Source organism: Micromys minutus, assembly GCF_963924665.1.
Source record: "Micromys minutus genome assembly, chromosome: 1".
Classification (NCBI taxonomy): Eukaryota; Metazoa; Chordata; class Mammalia; order Rodentia; family Muridae; genus Micromys; species Micromys minutus.
Genome location: NC_137969.1, coordinates 231,071,365 through 231,090,191, shown reverse-complemented (window position 1 = coordinate 231,090,191; position 18,827 = coordinate 231,071,365). Strand labels below are relative to the sequence as shown.

The 18,827-nt window shown below is 43.6% G+C and overlaps 1 protein-coding gene across 1 annotated transcript in view; it reads left to right on the top strand.

The window, feature by feature from the left end:
• Window positions 1–48: 48 nt before the first annotated feature.
• POMT2 (protein O-mannosyltransferase 2) overlaps window positions 49–18,827 on the top strand; it is a gene marked incomplete at its 5' end in the record, with an annotated part of 41,677 nt that continues 22,898 nt past the window's right edge. The window contains 9 exons of the mRNA XM_080922735.1: window positions 49–506; window positions 6,481–6,565; window positions 8,200–8,304; window positions 10,898–11,006; window positions 12,311–12,419; window positions 13,976–14,135; window positions 15,289–15,395; window positions 16,430–16,512; window positions 18,122–18,231. Of these exons, the coding sequence (XP_080778861.1) occupies window positions 49–506; window positions 6,481–6,565; window positions 8,200–8,304; window positions 10,898–11,006; window positions 12,311–12,419; window positions 13,976–14,135; window positions 15,289–15,395; window positions 16,430–16,512; window positions 18,122–18,231 (1,326 nt within the window). The remainder of the gene's footprint in view (window positions 507–6,480; window positions 6,566–8,199; window positions 8,305–10,897; window positions 11,007–12,310; window positions 12,420–13,975; window positions 14,136–15,288; window positions 15,396–16,429; window positions 16,513–18,121; window positions 18,232–18,827) is intronic.

Below are 18,827 nucleotides of genomic sequence, written 5' to 3'. Positions count from 1 at the left end.
TGAGCGGTCCCGAGTCTCTCAGTCCTTAGAGTCCCTCCGCCTCCCGCAATGCTCTACGCCTCAGGCCGCCTCTTAGCGGCCCGGGCGGCCACCACACTTTCCGCCCCGCCCAGAGCCCGGGGCCCGGCGCTTCGCGGCAAACGGAGGGAACTACAAATCCCATGGCACCTCGAGACGCCCTCTTATGACTCCTTGACGGGGCAGCGGACAAGACCCGGCGTGCCTCCGGCACGGAGGGTGATCCTTAGGAAGGGGAGGATGCCGCCGGTCATTGGCGGTGGCCTAGCGGGGTCCGAGCTGCGTTCCCGCAGGGGCCGCAGTGTGCCGCAGGCTGCCAGAGCCGTGAGCCGAGACGTGGTCTCCGAGGCTGCAGCACGGAAACTTAAACGGACTGCTTGGAGCTCGCGGCGCTTCCAGGCGGCAGGCTGGTGGGCCACGCTGGCTGTGGTGACACTGCTGTCCTTTGCCACCCGCTTTCACCGGCTGGACCAGCCGGCGCACATTTGGTAAGTGGCAGAAAGGACTTGGCGGGCACCATGGCAACTGAGAGGGAGTGACGCCGCCCTCTGATTGGCCTGAGGGTACGAAGTGGGCGGGATTCATCGGAGGCGCGACGGGTCGGTGGTGGTGGAGAAACTCAGTTGTGTGGGGGGGTGGGGAGTGGGAAACGCTTTCCGTTATGTCAAATTTCTGAGAATAGGTTTGCTCTGGTTCCACATTCGGGGTTTGCAAGAATGGTTCTCATGTCTTCTACGCTACCTGGCTTTCAAATGGTGACGCTCAGAGTTTCTTTGAACTTTGCTAAGGAAATAGTAAATTCATAGTACATAATTTTTCCAAAGCCTGATTTTCAAAGGAAAAAAATTCCTATACAGTTTGGTAGCAAAGGATGGTGGAAGATTCTGAGCAACAGGTCTGGTCTTACCCTGTGAGAATCATTTTCTAGGCCTTACTTTGTATGATACAGATGCTGGCTTGAGTCCACTTCCTAAGCCCACAGAAGTTGATCTTTAGCTGGAAGGAATGTTTTATCTTCTCTCTATCACCTAACAGAAACTTAGTGTAGAAGGTATCACAAATGGATCTTACTGACCCAAAAGCAAGCAAGCTCACTGATGGGACCACTCTTGTAGGATATTAATAAATTAACTGTGGAGCTAATTAATAAATTAGGAGGTTTTATGACTGCTGGGAGCTGTAACTACTGAGTTAGACTGAAAGGCATTATCACAGAAAGGAGAATGATTATCAGAACCTTTAGCACTGTCATGGCCTACTATACATGACATGACCAAAGAGATAGGTGCACCCACAGTGGGTTGCATAAGGACCAAGGAATAACAAGTTTGGGAAGTCTGTTTTTAATCACAAGCCATAGATAGCCCTGTTCTAGCAGGAGACATTGCTACATCTCTTGTTGCAAGCACGGCGCTAAGAAATGGCCCAGATCAAATGCAGTCAGGGCATTCTAGGTACATTCTTGGCACATGTGTGATGATTATACAGGACATTGATGAAGGACTTTTTCTCCCAACTGGCTTTATTATCCCTCAGTCATGCACCGCCTTGGCTTCTAGCTGATGTTTCATGTTAATATGCAATTCTGTTAGCTACTCAGATCAGCATGGCTGACAGATGCAGAGACCAAATCTGTTCAGTTTGTCTCATGTATTATTTAGTTATGGCTACTGTCAGTGAGACTCCTCCAAGCAGCAGGATGATGCCAACCTTTGCTGTTTACCTCAACTATGTCCTTTAGGGCCCTGGATTCAGCCTCTTAAGAATAAGTCCTGATGCAGGACCAGCAGTATGAAAATAGTCTAAGGACAATCCACCAATTATGGCCTGTGTTGCAAAGCAGTTCAGATTGATTCTGGTCCTTGGTGTTGTTGCCAGTAATTACAGTGTACATCCCATGTCTAATGGAGAGACATCCTGTGGCCCACTCGGTATACACTAACATATTGGCCTGAAGAAATGCAGGTATTCAGTTCAGTTTTATTCGAATCATCATTTAACTTGATTTAGACCACCACTGCATTGGTTAGTCTAAGCCTCATAGGCAGTACTGTTGAGTAGTTGAGCCTCCGTGGCTGTATGGGCATAACTCAGGTCCCTAGTACTTTAGAGATGCATTCTCTAGAGTGTGCCATCGGTGCATTAGCATGCACACCAGGGAGCTGCTTCTTGGGGAGTTGGTGCTGATGTCATTTGATGTATCAGAGTAGCTCAAGACTGTCCATGTCTATCCACACGAGTTCTGTTTGCAGCCACACGTTGTTCCCATCATGAGCTGCCACTTCTCTTAGGTGGCCCATCTGAATCTTACCTGGCCTTGGGATTAGACTTAGAGGGTAAAGAGAGAATTAATGTTTCCATTCATGTGCATCTCTAGGGCTCTAACGTCTTTCTTCCTGAGGGTTGTTTCTTTCCTACAACTCTGCCCATGATGGTAGTATGTGCCACACCAGTTTCTTTTTGCCTTTTCTGTTGTTGTACCCTATTTATATCCAGACCATTTTACCATGGGCATTTTTAGGAAACTCACAGAGACCTAGTATGTCTTCTCTCTGACACAGGTGGCATTGTGGGGAGACTTGTACTTAGCCCAGTGTCATTGTGTTTATCCTCTAGACCATTTGACTCCAGTAAGACAATACAGGAGATGAAAGTAGAATTAAATATTAATATTGTCATCTTCCCTTACCCTTTTCTGCTGGTCTAAGGTGTCTCAAAGAAGAAAGACATAAATATGGTCATGAAAACCTGAGTTTGTCTGAGTAACTTTGTAGAGCTCTTCCTCTTTTTCCTGTTCATTACCCAGTTGGTAGTCATGGGGAGATGAATTTTTTGGGGGATGACTATATTAGGACAAGATTGCTTTTTTTTTAAAGTGTGTAGGCCAGGAGAAGGTGATGGAGATACTCAGAAACCCTTTTAGGTAGTTTCTGAGGAAAAGTCCAATGCTTGCCAGTATCAGTTGTTTATTGATGATGGAAACATAGATTACCTGTTTATTACCTTGATTGCTAGCCCATTGTTAGATGACCATTGTGACAAAAAGGTATACCACTGCCAGACTTAGATGGTTTGGAAAGCTAACAAAAGGACATTACTTTTAAAGACCATAATAGTTTATCCAGAGTCATGGAGCCAGAGCCTCAGCCTTTCTGTAGCTTGACAAGGCAACAGCAGCAGTGAAGTACTGGTGAGCACCTTAGCTGGGAACAGAGTCCTGATGCACTGACTTTCTTAGGAGCAGGGAGCAAGCATACTTACAAGTATCTTCCTTACAACTCAAAGCAAGTAGGGCAGCTTTTTGACAGGGGTCTGGTATACCATGGTGGCTTCTGCATCAGAGACCTATGGACCTTTAACATTTGTGCTCAGTCTGTTTATTACACCACATTTGTTTTTACACCTGGATAGTGTAGGCTTGATTAGGAACTTCAGTCTAACTAGTCATATCAGAGTACATTCTGTATGATGGGTATCTCCATGAGAAATCCAGACTACTTCATTAGGGGGCAGTTTCTACTTCCCTGAGAGTGCCTTAAATCTCTCAGGGCATAGTCTTTCAATTGGTTTGTCAGACCCTTTAACATTGATTGCAGCTAGCCAGCCAGAGTTATCTTACTTAGGGTTACTATTGCTGTGATGAAACCAAGTCAGGGTGGAAAGAATTTATTTGGCTTACACTTTCATATCACTGTCACTATCACGGGAAGTCAGGACAGGAACTCAAACAGGGCAAATCTGGAGGCAGGAGCTGATGCAGAGGCCATGGAGGAGTGCTGCTTACTGACTTGCTCCTCTATGGCTCATCCTTTTTTTTTTTTTTTTTTTTTTTTTTAGAATGTAGGACCACTAGCCCAGGGATGGCACCACCCACAATAGGTTGGACCCTTCCACATCAATCACTAATTTACAGACTTGCCTACAGCTTAATCATCTGAAGTCATTTTCTTAATTGAGGTTCCCTCCTCTCAGTTGACATTAGTTTGTGTCAAGTTGACCTAAAACTGTCCAGCATAGGGCTGGAGAGATGGCTTAGCAGTTGAGAACATTGGCTGCACTTCCAAAGGACCTGGGTTCAATCCCAGCAACCACAAATGTCTGTAACTCAAGTTTCGGGGGATCCCACTCCCTCATACAACCATATATTCATGCCAAACACAAATACACATTAAAAAATAATGACAACAACAAAACTATCCAGCACAGTTATCTTAAGGGCAAGATGGCTTCTGCTGCCCGATGGATATCATCAGCTTTTTACTTAGCTTAACCCTCAGAGGACCAGGTACTTTGTAAGGAAGATCTGAGACATGGGCCCCACTGAGCTGGTGATTGTGTCTCAGGGAGTGGAATAGGTAATAGTTTTTCCACAAAGAGTCACCTGCTGCTTTATGTAGAACTGAGAAGCCTCCTGGGCCTTTTATTAGTTATAAACCCCAAGATAACCTATTCCAAAGAGAAAATGGAAGGAACTGGTTTTGTGTGGTAAAGCACTCTTTCAACAGAAGTTAATAACTGGCCTTTAAAGAGTGCACTGAGTACTGTGTTCAGCAGGTGGCACTGTTATCCTGGTGACTAGCTTAATATTCTAGCAGTCCTTAATGGGTGTGTGTTTGCCTGTTTGTGTGTGTGTGTGTGTGTGTGTGTGTGTGTGTGTGTGTGTGTGTGTGAAGGTTGATATTGAATGTCTTCCTTTGCCTGTCTCCACTTAGTTTTTGAGAGAAGAGCTCTCTCTGAAGAGCAGGCCACTGGGCTCTAGGGATCCTCTTGTCCCTGCAGACTCAATGCTGTGATAATGGGCATTCTACCACACCTAGTTTTTACATGGTTGCTGGTGATCCAAACTCAGGGCTTTAATAAATAGAACAGAGGGGCAGTTGCTGCCCTTGTTGCCCACTGCTTCCTTTGGGTAAGAACATTTACCACCAGTTTTCAGGATGTCTTCTCTTGTATTTGTATCTGACTCAGGCCATGGGGGCCCTTGTTTCTTTTTGCTCAGAAAGCTAGGTATGTCATCAGCCTATGTAGTGCCCCTCCTTGACAGGGTCTTAGATGTTTTAGCTTCTTTGTAAACTAAGAATTTAACTTGCTCCTATTTTGTGGGTGCTAGTAGAAGAGAAAGTCCTAACTCAATGACAGTGGATGATTGCACATGGCACAGAAAGGCCTGAGGACAGAGGAGCCAGGCCCTCACATTCTTGGCATACTCTATAGGGCTGTAATAGCCTGAGAGAGCCACAGAGAACTGCCTTGCCTGATACAAGTAGTAAAATCCAAGAGAAAATGTGTATGCTACTACTGACTTATTTGAAAAACTTCTGAAGTAAAATATCTCACTTCCCTCTGTTGGTCTGTTTTCCAAATAGACTTTAAGACTTAACAGAAAATATTGGGAAAGTTCAGTGTCCAGTATGTGTGATAGAATTTCTAAGTCCTTTCATGTATTATCTGAGTTGAACCATAATACCTCCCTGGGAGGGGCATGAAGAACATGGTTGTTTCATGTCACAAAATTAATAGCTGATGGAGCTATGAATAGATCTTCTCCTGAGGCCTTTTTTGCTTACCCTACTTTGAATTCTTTCTACAACATCACCATGTTACTGTTGCTACCTCATTGTGTTCTTGGCTAATGCAGTAGCTTTAGTCTCTTGCCCATCTACTGGGCCCAGTGAATTTAAAATAATAAATAGGACCTAACCATTCTTTGGGAAGCATGAATATGTGGTAGGGAAGTGATGACTGTTCTGGAGGCTGACCTGGGGTGTAGTCACTGGAAAGCAACCCTTCTTTTGAGCTATAGAAAGAAAACATTAAACAGCCCAGTTCTGTAATGGTATGGCTGTCTTGTAAGCTCTCTGTGCATGATGTATGGCAAAACAGTACTTCACACTGGGTTGGAAAGTTAAGTAATAGATTTACATATGTACTTGCAAAATGACGTGAGATAGGCATAGGGTTTAGTAATGCTCTTAGAGAGGAAATTTGGCTTTTGTAGACAGCTGGTTACCATGACAGGTCAGCCAGATCAGAGTCAGTAGGTTGGTGGCAGCACCTGACTCTGCTGTGGTACTCTTGCATTAAAGGCTCTAACTCGTAGCCTAGCAGTATAGCAGTGTGCATTCTAAGAACAAAGGGCCTCAGAGTGAGACATTACCAGACTGCGAAAAAATTGCTATACAAAACCTTTTCATGTTACAAGAAAACACAGGTACTTTCAAGTAAATTATAGGAACTCAAGATACAGAAGAAGAATATATTTTTAACTTAATATATGGTAATTGGTGGGTATATTTTTGTTAACCTTTTTCTTTATTGAACTCTAAGCTGATAGCCAGCTCAAAGCTTTTGTTTTTTAATATTATATGCTTGAAACTCATGACCTTTGGTTTTAATTGTAACTTTCACTATGATTTATTAAAACTTTGTTTTTTGTTTGTTTGTTTGTTTGTTTGTTTTTAGTTGGGATGAGACTCACTTTGGAAAAATGGGAAGTTACTATATTAACCGCACCTTTTTCTTTGATGTACATCCACCACTAGGAAAGGTAAGGAGTGTGGTAATTGACAATCTCTTATTTGGGCAGATGACTTCTAAGAACTGTAACCAAGCATTAGGTTTGGACTTTTTAAGATTTATTTGTTATATTTTTATGAGTACACTGTAGCTGTTTTCAGAGACACCAGAAGAGGGCATCAGATTCTATTATAGATGTTTGTGAGCCACCATGTGGTTGCTGGGAATTGAACTCAGGACCTCTGGAAGAGCAGTCAGTGCTTTTAACTGCTGAGCCATCTCTCTAGCCCCAGATTTATTTTTTAGGCTTCAGAATTTCCTCAGATTTCTACTCAGATAGAAAATCTTTGGTGTTTTTAGGGATTCTCTGGTCTTAGAAACGGAGAAGAGCATCCACCAACTGACGGATAGATACACAAATGTGGTCTTACAGCAGTATATTATTCACCCATATAGAAGAATGATGTTCTAATACCAGGAATTTTCTTCTCAGGATGATGCAATGTTATAGAACAACTACTAGTGATGATTATACAATCTTGTAGATATATTTAAAACCACTTTTAAGATCATTATGTTATCAACTTTTTCTCAATCTTATTTAAAAAAAAAAAAAACAGAAGTATAATATACTACATAAAGGAAATATGCCCTAGAGAATCTTAAACTATAAAAATTAAATTTTTTTCTGCCTCTTAAAACCCAATATACATCATGGCCTGTTCCTCTAACATTTAATAGTTAGAAATTCTACTAAATAATTTATTTTACTATTTTAACAACTTCTGAGAAGACAAATGGATTCACAAAAGCCTTTCTTCATAACTAAAGATTCAGATCTTAAGATCCTCAAATATTGGGGTAAAGGCTAGGGGTATGGGTGGCTTGGGGGAATGGAGGCCAGATGCCCAAGGAAGCATGAGGACCTAGGGTAGGGACAGGGGACTAAATTGCTACAGGGAGGAGGTATAGGTTCTAAGCCTAGGAAAGGGCAGAAAAACCATGCTTCTTCCTGTCTGCATATTAACAACAGAGACAAGCAGTTGTGTCTAGACCTGTGAATCTCAGAGCAGCTGGATAAAACAGTTACTATTGAAACTATGCTGCCGAAGGGGACAAGGCCCCTCCTCTTCTCTCCCCTCCCCTTGCCCCACCCCTTCCTCTCTGAAGAAATGCCTGTTTCTGCATTCTTTTTCTGATTTCAGTCCCTTACTCCTCATGTGTAGCTCTTTGGCTACTTTCCTCCCTCTTTGTGATTAGGAGCCTCATTTTCTTTTAGTAGAAAGCCCACCTCCAGGAGTCAGACTACCCAGTCTTTTCCTGAAAGCTGTCATGTTTCATTTCATAACAAAAGAAAGAAAAAGCATGCATATGAGAGTCCCTTCACTGATCTGACCCTTCAAATTATGGAGTGTTTTCCTCCCTAAATGTTCAGTCTGCACTAGTCCCAAGAATTTAGCTGTGGCACAAGAGAGGATTTGTTTTAAGCTCTTTAGACAAAAGATCCTTTTCTGGGCTGCAGCTGCAGGACAACATGTCGCATTGATACTTAGGTGGCCAGTTGTCAAGGGAAACTGAAGGCTACACATACAGCTGCAGAGCCCAGGGACAGAGGAGTCTTTTGATGTAAACACTTCATCTTTTCCTTCATTCCTCTCTCCTCAGATGTTGATCGGTCTTGCTGGCTACCTGAGTGGATATGATGGTACCTTTTTGTTCCAGAAGCCTGGGGACAGATATGAGCACCACAGCTACATGGGGATGAGAGGAGTAAGACTTCCTGCTTTATACAGACTGATCCCTGGGGCCACACCCACTCAGAGTGTAGATGAAGGGACTTCAGAGAAGTGGGGACAGATGAATGATTGAACCTACCCCCTTAAGTAGAGATCTGGAAGAGAGTTGGGAAGGAAGGGAAGAGAGGGAGGTCACAGATAGCTGTGCACACTGCAAGCTGTTATTCCATGCTTGGGTTGCACACCTCTGCCAGCTTTTCCTTCAGATTATGGCATGTCCACACTGACTCCAGATTCTTATTTCCTCCCTTATAAAGGAAGTAAGGCCCTTGGAATCTCTCTCTCAGGGAGGCTGTATGCCTATTCCAGTCCCTCTGTGCCCTGGTTCCCAACATCAGCTTAATGGAACATGGCAGAACCTAAGCACTCACTCACTGGGAACAACTTAATGAGACCTGTGAAAGCTGGCCTCCAGCCTGGGGTCAGACCACTTTGCTTTCACCAGTCAGATTAGTCTCTGTGCTCTGTACAGTTCTTCCTGCCATATTAAACAGAGGGTATCCTGCCCCTCCGTCCATGTTCTCAAGCGGTTGGTTACTATGTAATTCTAGATGTCCTGAAACACACTATGTAGAGCAGGCTGGCTTCAAACTCACAGAGATCTGCCTTCCTCTGTCTCTCAATTGCTGGGATAAAAGGCTGTACCACTACCCCCAGGTTTCTCGGGGAATTCTTTTATTCCTAATGACCCTTGAGAACCACAGAGTGTATATAATGCTCACCATGCACTTGTTATGGGAATTGAAAAAGACAAAGAGTTGGATTCATTCTATTCACTCTAGGGCATACTAACTTCGTTTTTTATAAAAATGATGATCCAAAGGAAAGACTTTCTCATTACTCTGGGCTTGTCTTTTTGCTACTGATGGCAGACCAAATTGATTTAAAAAAAAAAAAAATCAAAACCCCAATCCTCCAGCTCTTTAAGCGCCAAGCAGTTATCTCTCCCAAATCAGAATGCGTCCTGGGGGAATCAGGAAGTACATTGGTGTGGAGGACATTCACTACCATGAGTTCCAGCACTTTGCCCAAACTTCAGATGCCTGGTCTTCTAGCCAAGCAACTGCAGGTTCATATTGTTGGCATATTCATTGTGGTTCTGCGAGTTGTCACTTCCTATAAGTTTGGCATGGCTGAACCAAGAAAGAAGGCATATGCAGATTGCCATAGAAACTATGAGTCCATGAGACACTTTGAAGAGATTAGGAAGGCTGGTGCCTTTCAGGGTGCGATGTGATTTCAGAATGCAAAGAATTCTTTAGATTGTGCTCCATAGAAGTTCATTGCTGACCTGTGTTGGGTTCAGGGTGGAAGCAAGAAAACTCACTTCAGATATGGAAGCTTCAAAATAAAAGCTTTATTTTCTCAGCACTCAGGGAGGTGGCTAGTTCAGGATCTGGACTGCATCCCTGAGTGGAGATTGTACAACATTTTTAAAGGATGGGAACCCAAAGTGATGGGGGGAGGGGCTGAAGGAACCTGCAGTGTTATCCAGTTGTGTTTTTGACATTATAGGTTAAACAAGGGAGTACTCCCCAGAGACTGGGCAGTATCCAGGGTACCTGGTTTCAAAGTCCTTAATTCATTCTCCTAGACATTAGGTCTGGAGCTCAGAGTGATAAGGGGACAAAGGATCAGGTCAGCTGTGTGTAGGTAATTTGGGCATAATGGGCAATTAGTTAAATATCTTTATAACTTATGCACCTTGATTTAGATAACAGCAGCTTCTGTATTCTCTATCACTTAACAGACAGTTAAGAAAATATTTGGATAAGTGGGATAGGTGTTCATTCCTAGGCCTGGGAACATGAACTTGTTTGATCCTACCAGCAAGATGGAAATATTGTCCTTGAGATGCCTGGACTCACATTACTGTCTCCTTACAAGTTGTCCCTCAGATGTCTGGGCTCAGACAATATTTTACAACAGAAACTGTTCAGCTATAGGGAAGTTCTCAGCTCTATTAGGGCCTGGGACCTTAAATTTAATTTCTGCCTATGATTAAATGGTATGTGAAAATGAAATGGTGGTACTTAGAATGTTTCTTTTGCATGTTCCCAACACCACAAAACATAAATATGTGGGCTAAGGAGTAGTTTCTTTCATTCAATAAACAACAATTATATGGAAAAATGCACCCTATAGATTAAAAGTGGTTTCTGGTATCCCCAAAGCTAAGAACCAGGGGAAATATTATAAGGATAATAGAAATCTCAAAAATATTAAGATGCCTCAAAGAGGTCTGTCTCAACTTATACTCATGGCTTTATGCTAGAGCCTGAGCCTGTGAGGTGGGAGCTCCAGTTTTTCCCATTGCACTGATGGGGGGCTGAGATAGGAGACCCCTGGCAGTGATGGGCAGCCCTGCTTCTTCCTGTAAATGTCATTGACTTCATGCCAGTTCTGAGGGGCATACCCACTGTCATGTAATTCTGTACTATGACACTACCCTTGTATACTCCAAGGTGACTTCAAGTCATCTCGACCCTGGTTTGACTGAGTCCTCTCTCTTAAACATTAATATACAAGGTCGGCGGGTTATTTGACAGCTTCTCTTCCTTCTATAGTTCTGTGCTTTCCTGGGTTCCTGGCTGATCCCCTTTGCCTACCTCACTGTCCTGGATCTGTCCAAGTCCTTCCCGGCAGCACTGCTCACCGCTGCCCTTCTCACCTTTGGTAAGTTGTCTCATGCTGTATGCTTTGGGAAATGGACTGTTACATTATCGTTAGGATTGGGTAAAATATATTACTCCTAGTAACACTTAGGTGATGTGTGTGTGTGTGTGTGTGATGAAGTTGACAGTTGTCTTCCTCAGTTACTCTTTACTTTATTTATTGAACAGAACCAGAGCTCACTAACTCTAGTGAGTCTTGTCAACCACCTTTCCCTGAGTAGGTCTTGTCTCTACCTCCTGTGTGCTGGGATTATATGTGGTTGCCATGTCTGCCCAGCTTTCATGTGGGTTCTGGAGATCTGACATCCAGTGTACATGTTTGCAAGACAAGTGTTTTTCCAATGAGCCATCTCCCCAGTCCCTTTTCTATTCTTTCAGTGGGGTGTCAGCAATCCTAAACATAGGTTCTCTTCAAGTTACTTATATTTACATTTTTGTAAGTATCTGTAATTAATGGGTTAATTTTGCTTGTCTTGAGTTAATGTTGCAGTTAGTTTGCATTTCCTAAATTTATTACCACTGATGAAAAGGCAGATGTGCAGAAATAGCTGTGAAGCAGGAAATGGCAGTAGGACTTAGGTATTTTCTCTAGCTGCTCACATGGATAAACAAGGGCTAGCTGGAGAAGTTAGTTCTATTGCTCGCCGAATTCATGAGAGTGAATTCATGACCTTGTGATGCTTTATGTATAAAGAAGTCCAGACCAATTTAGGTGGTATTTTAGGGGCTTGTCAGACGATAAGCTGCTTAATGTTGATAAATATATGACAGGTTATGGGGCTCCCTGTAGTGAACAAGTGGCTGTCTTCTTGCATCTCATTTTTTCTCTTCAGTTATTCGTAATCAGTTATTTCTTCATTTTCATCTAATACCTGTTTCCTAGGCACTTACCCTATACCAGGCCACCTTTCGAGGCTCCAGAAAATGCCTGATAATATGCTGTCCTCCTGGGATATACCTATAGAAGGACAGACCAATAAGCCAGTACATTATTATGTCTGCAATAAAGCCTGGTAGGCTTCTTAACATTTAAATTGTCTGCTGTGTATATAATGGAGGGAGGCACATGCACACTTGCCATGGCAGTCCTATGGGAATCAGAGGACAACTTATGGGAACCGAACGCTAATATACAGAATAACGATAATGTGCCCCAAGCTCAGTCCTTTTCCTTGCTCTTAATCTAGTAGGTAATCAATGACTACCTACTCTAGGCTAGTAGATTGTTTCCTGCTGTTAAGAGTGTTTTTGATTTTCAGAAATCTCTCTTCACTGCATTTTGACCAGCAAGGTCCTGTTTTTCAGATACAGGATGCCTCACTCTGTCCCAGTACATCCTCCTTGACCCCATCCTGATGTTCTTCATCATGGCTGCCATGCTGAGCATGGTCAAGTACAACTCCTTCGCTAACAGGTCAGAAACAACCATCTCTGCTGGGTGAGGGGGTGGGGATCAGAAGCCATGGAGGCCCCAGAAGTTTGATTGTGACAGGACCAGGTAGGTATTTACAGGACTTTGATTCAAGCTGAGTTTAAGGGGAGCTTGTTTTTTTAGATAATAAATACATTTTTAAATGTTTTCTTTAATGGATGCTTTTAGTTTTGGTTTTCACAAGACTGAGAAATTGTCAGTTGTCAACAGGTATTTTAGTGTTCAAGTCGGTATACAATGAGTAGGAGCTTATGGGAGTTACAAAGGAGTCCTGATGCTGCCTCCTCACAGTGCCTTATAAGCTACCTCTCGGCACCAGTGCTGTTCCAAGGAGCTTGGGGATGCTCATCCTTCACATTCTCCATCCAGTGTAGATACTGCCTCAGACCTACTTGTCTCCCTGCCTCATGGCTTGCATCCAATGCTGACATAATGATGAATTTTCCACACCAGCCAAGAGGATCCTCCTAGACCCTGGTCAGTTTTAAAGCTGATCTGGATTTTGGTCTACTACCAGAACTCTTCTATTTTTCTAGATTCTTCTCCTGCCTCTGAGGGAGAAGAGCAGGTCATCCCATGTTTTCAAGATACTGTGTTCAAAGTTCAGAAGAGCTAGTATATCCTAGGCTGTCCCTGAAAGTAATGTGATTTTACCCCAGCCAGTGACTACCAGCCTCATCTGGCTTTGTGTTATTTTATGCTTCTTCCACATCCATTTCTTTCTACTTCTTTAAAAGTGGTATCAAGGATTGAGCTCAGGGCCTCATATGTTTGTTTGACAAGCCTCCATTACTGAGCTATATCTCCAGATCCATCTCCCATTTTATGAATACATACTATATGCCAGGTAGCATGCCAGGAGAGAAGGGCAGAAGAACTGAGATGTTGGCTTTAAGGAGTATTTATTCTGGTGAGGGAAGTGGCAGATCATTAGGAAATGGGCCCTGGTGTACTAGCTGCTGTTAGTACAGCAAGCTGATAAGGAACATCAACATTGCAGCTGATTGCCTGACTTGAACTGTGTGTCATCACTTGTGAGCCACATTGCTCAGACTCTCTGTACCTCCTTATGTGTAAAAGAGGATAATGAGCTCTCTTACGGGGGTGTGGTGAGACTAGGATTGGGTATAGCACTTGGAATGGTACCTGATACGAAATGAACATTCAACAGATGCTTTTGGCAGGCTCAGAGGTGACACAAAGAATAAGTCTGACTTGAGTCCTGAGAACTTTTCTGGGATTTTCTCTTATGTCTCCCTGACTTGTTGCTAATGAAGAATAAGTCTCTACAAAGGAGGTCCTATGCTTAGCCAGGAGCAGCATGGAGCCTCCTCCGCAGAACAACACACTACTTTCTCTGTAAAAGACTTGCCTGTATTTGAGGGCCTTCATGGAGCACAACCTCCTTGAAGCCTTGCCATGCACCTCTGGGGTTAAGAAGCCTCAAGGCTTAGGGAACAGCATAGCCATTCTGGGTGGTGCTCTTGATTTCCAGTTTGATTCTAGCTGCCTAACTAAACTCTATCTTTGGTTTCCAGGCCTTTCTCTGCCCCCTGGTGGTTCTGGCTCAGCCTGACTGGCATTAGTCTCGCTGGTGCTTTAGGGGTCAAATTTGTTGGCCTCTTTATCATCGTGCAAGTGGGGTTGAACACCATTTCAGACCTCTGGCACCTGTTTGGAGACCTCAGTCTTTCACTGGTGAGAACTCAAGCTCGTGTCTTTGTTCCACAGTGCTGCTCCCTTTCTCTGCTTCTGTCTCACGTGGAGGGAGTGGCTGTGCTCTTTGTTGTGGGCCACAGCCTGACTAGACAGACATTGCTTTCCTCTGTAGACAGCAGGACGTCGGGGAGTGGGGCTGGAGTGGTATGAAGAGAGGAAATGCAGTGACAACTTGCAGTTCTCTTGTGTTGTTGCTTCCCCACCACCCCCTTCATTTCTTTCAAGTTACCCAGTCAGGAGAGGCTGTCGAGCTGGACTCAGGCCAGGGCCAATGACTCTGAACTTCTGAATTCACAATTTTCCTGACACAGGGTTTCTGTATTTGGAAGCCAGTTAAACACTATTAGGATTCTTTTTGTTATATTAGTAATCAAGAGTTGATTTAGTGTCAGACACTGTACAAAATGATTTGCCTTTTTATCTCATCATTAAAATCCTATGTAGTGGGTGTTCATTACTAGTCACTGGTTTGACAAATAAGGAATTTGAAACCTAGAGAGAGACCTTCTCCAAGGTCCTACAGGTATTACAGGTAGTAAGAGGGAATCTATGACTCAAGCTTGGGTTTGGCAAGCTCCAGGGCTCAACTATCAAATTCCTAACATGTCAACATGTTTATTCATTCAGAAAATACCTAGAAGCCATTTACTAAATGCAGAATGTTGAGAATATATGGATGATTATAGCGTGATCTCTGCCCTCTGGAACCCATGAAGGGGTTTGCGGGGGGGAGGGCATGAGAGAGAAGAGGAGAGGGCCTATTACAGTCTTATGTTGACCACATACAGGGCATACTGGCCAAAGCTTAGGTGCTTCAGGGAGCCCTGTGAGATTAAGGCCAGCAACAGTTAGCTCTGTGATAGGGGGTTGGCATAGTCAGTACAGGGAGCCTTGACAAACTTTAGGGCAAGTTCAGTGAACTGGAAGCCACTGTTGAACAATACTTTTTCCTTGTCATGGGTTCAGTGCCTGGAAGGGCAGCAGAGAGCTGGCCCATGCTATCTACTTGAAGTGTGTGTGCATGTGTGTAGGTTATTATAGAAGGAAAGGCCTCAGGTTTCTACTTACTACTCTTTCTAGTGTGACTCATGCTGAGATTCATGTTCACACCCTTGTGATCGTTCTGTTGCAGGTGACTGTGGGGAAGCACCTGACTGCTCGAATTCTGTGCCTCATAGTGCTGCCCTTGGTGCTCTATGTGACCATTTTTGCTGTTCATGTCATGGTACTGAATAAAAGGTACAGCCAGAACCTTTCCCCTCTTGCTTCTGTTCTTTCTCTGCCACCTAAGCTTCTGTGGAGGCTGTGTGATTTCCCAGGCCTGAGGTTAGGATGAAGGTGGGAACTTATTCCTGCTCCCCCTGTGCTTTCTCTTCTGCATACCTTAAGGCTCAGAAAACCCAGCACCCAAAGCCAAAGTTTCAGGAGGCAGAGAATTCCCTAATAGCCTAAATGCTCCTAATCTCTAATCAGAGGCCTTTTACTTTAGTGAGTATGGATACAGGGTCGCAGTCAAGGTGCTGATAACCAGGATCCCAACATCAACATTTCATTGAATAAGTAACTACTAATTGCCAAGAACTGGGTTTAGCATTATGCACAGTCTCAATTAGCTATCATTATTAGTGAGTTCTCTTGACTTTTAAAAAATCTCCTATTTATAAATGAAGAACTAGGTGGCTGGAGAGATGGCTCAGCAGTTAAGAGCACTCACTGACTGCTCTTTCTGAGGTTTTGAGTTCAATTCCCAGCAACCACATGTTGGCTCACAACCATCTGTAATGGGATCCAATGCCCTTTTCTGGTGTATCTGAAGACAGCTACAGTGTGCTTATCTACATAAAAAAAATAAATCTAAAAAAACAATAAATGAAGAACTGAGGCTAAATAAGGCTAGGAGCATTGCCCACGTTACTCAGCTGGTAGAAGGTGAAATTTAGACTGCAGTTTCTCCAATTCCATTATCCTTCTTTGTTTCACAAAATCATTCTGCCAGTCACATTTTCAAATCTCCTTTTAAAGTAACTAAGGGTTGTTGAGAAATGGCAGCTTTGTTTGTTTGTTTGTTTTGTTTTGCTTTGCTTTTTAAGACAAACAAAGCTGTGTAGCCTTGGCTGACTTGGGACTTGATTTGTAGACCAGGCTGGCCTTGAACTCAGAGATTCTCCTGCCTCTGCCTCCTGAGTTTTGGGATTAAGGTGCACTCTCACCAACCGGTCGGAAATGGTAGCTTTTACTTTCTTGACTCTCTTGTGCTTCTTCTTTCTGCACAGTGGTCCTGGTGATGGCTTCTTCAGTTCTGCCTTTCAAGCCCGGCTTTCAGGGAACAGCCTTCATAATGCTTCTATCCCTGAACGTAAGTGTGCTGGCACAGGGTTTTCCTGGGTGTTGAACCAGAAAAGCCAAGTCTGAAACTTGGGTTTTGTTTTTTGGGTGTTTTTTGTTTGTTTTGTTTGCCATATATAGTAGACTGGGAGAGAGAAAACCCAACATTAAAGTACAAATACTCAGGGCTGGAGAGATGGCTCAGAGCTCTGACTGCTCTTTCAAAGGTCCTGAGTTCAAATCCCAGCAACCACATGGTGGCTCACAACTATCTGTAATGAGATCTGATGCCCTTTTCTGGTGTGTCTGATGACAGCTACTTGTTACAGTTATATGTAACAAGTAAGTAAATCTTTAAAAAAAGTACAAATACTCAAGAGTTGGTTACTATAGTATAGAAAAAGATGTCTTTGTAGCTGTCAAAGCCAGCTCTGTAAGAAGGCCATTCGGAGAGATTGTGGTTACAGAGCAAGGCCTTGTAGGGGTAGTTGTAGGCTTTCACCAGTGTCCTAATAGTCTTGTGCATATATACATATATAATTATGTGCATATTCACAGGTAGTAATTAGGTGTTCACCTTCCAGGGATAGTCTGGTGTGAAGGACATTCATTCATGTGTTAAGTACATAAAAAGGAAACAATAGCTCCAGGTGTAGTGGCATATACTTTAATCCCAGTAGACACTGGCAGAGTTTGAGGCCATCCTGATCTACATAGTGAGTTCCAGCAAGAGCTTCATAGATTGTCTTAAAGAAAGAAACTATGAGGGGTGGAATACAGTACTGGGGATTAAAGCACATGATTAGTCAGTGCTAGGAAGCAGTTCAAGGGGATTCCATATACATGCATATGCATCCATAAAGGTTTATCTTGGTGTTGGATCTGGAGGGATATCATATTAGGCAGAAGGGATGGCATGATCAAAGCCAAGGTCAGGGTTAAACTCAAGGCCCAGGTTATATGCCAAGTTCGGAATCTTAAGTTAGGAAAAGACTTGGAACCCAGATGATGAGGGTTTAAGATACTTAAGGTACTGAAGACAACATGGAAGTTTCTAAGCAGGCAGGCAGCTAGGAATGCTGTGTATTGTGGAGTTCGTATGGCTGGAAGAAAGTATAGGATATCTGGGATGGGAGGGGCATATGGGTGACCTTTCACTCTTCTGAATCTATGCCAGGAACACAGTGGGCTCTGCAGACTGGAAGGGATGAGACCAAGGAACTGGTTTGGAGGAGCAGCATATGGCATTAGTCCTTAGAGAGGGAACTTTGGACTGAAATTTGTTCAGGGGAGCTTAGGAGATATTTCAGACAGAAGACAGTTGATGCTGAGGTAGTGATTCTACAGAGACTGGAAAGAGGAACATGCAACAGGAGCAGGAATGAGAAGAGAGCTGTGGAAGAGCAGTGTGCAAGAGAGTGTGGAGTCTGAAGCAAAGTGCTCATGCTGGGGCTGGGGTTAGGCATAATGTGAATGTCAACTTCCTCTTGAGTTGTTCCCATTGGAGTGAGAAGGGACTCCAGCCTTAGACTGGCCTGGGCCCCACGATGTCTCTAAGAAGATTCTCAAGGCCTATGGCTTGCAGCAACCATTCCCCATCCCCCAGCCCCTGTATTTGTCTGATGTCTCTTTCCCCCCAGACCTGGCGTATGGCTCTATAATCACTGTGAAGAATCTCCGGATGGCCATTGGCTACCTGCACTCCCATAGGCACCTTTACCCTGAGGGCATTGGTGCTCGCCAGCAGCAGGTGAGTAACCATGTCAAGTATGGTTGTAGCCACACTGAACTGTCCTCTGTGACTGAACCTGTCGTTCACTTTCTTGCTTGTCATCCTTAGTTCACCCATTTTCTATTGACTGAAGTATTTTCCTTGCTTCTTCCCTTTCTTTGGCTAACCTAAGCTTCTTTAGGTTTTAGCTTAGGAGTTTTTCTCTGTCTATCTCATGATTTCCCCCAACCCCCAGATTGGTACCCTTCTGACTTTTACCATTTCTTGCCATTTCTGCCTGTCTCTGGGGAGCCCTTTTTTATAAGGGATTGTGAGGGTTTGGGGTTTGCTTCTACCATCCTTTTGCCTGGTCCTGAAACTCTCGTGTGCCTAGCACAGCTCCTGGCCTGGAGAGTGAGAAGAAGGAATAGTTCCACTATTACCTGGGAATCACACCAGCTTACTCGGGTTTGAATCTGTGCAGCTTTGACTTTGTACAAATTTCCGAATCATTCTGTGATTTAGTCTCCTGAACATATGGGAAAATAAATAGTTTCTCTCCACTACAGGGTTATTAAGAAGATAGAATGAGATAAAGTATGTAAAGGTACATACAAAAGGTGTCCGCATTAGGG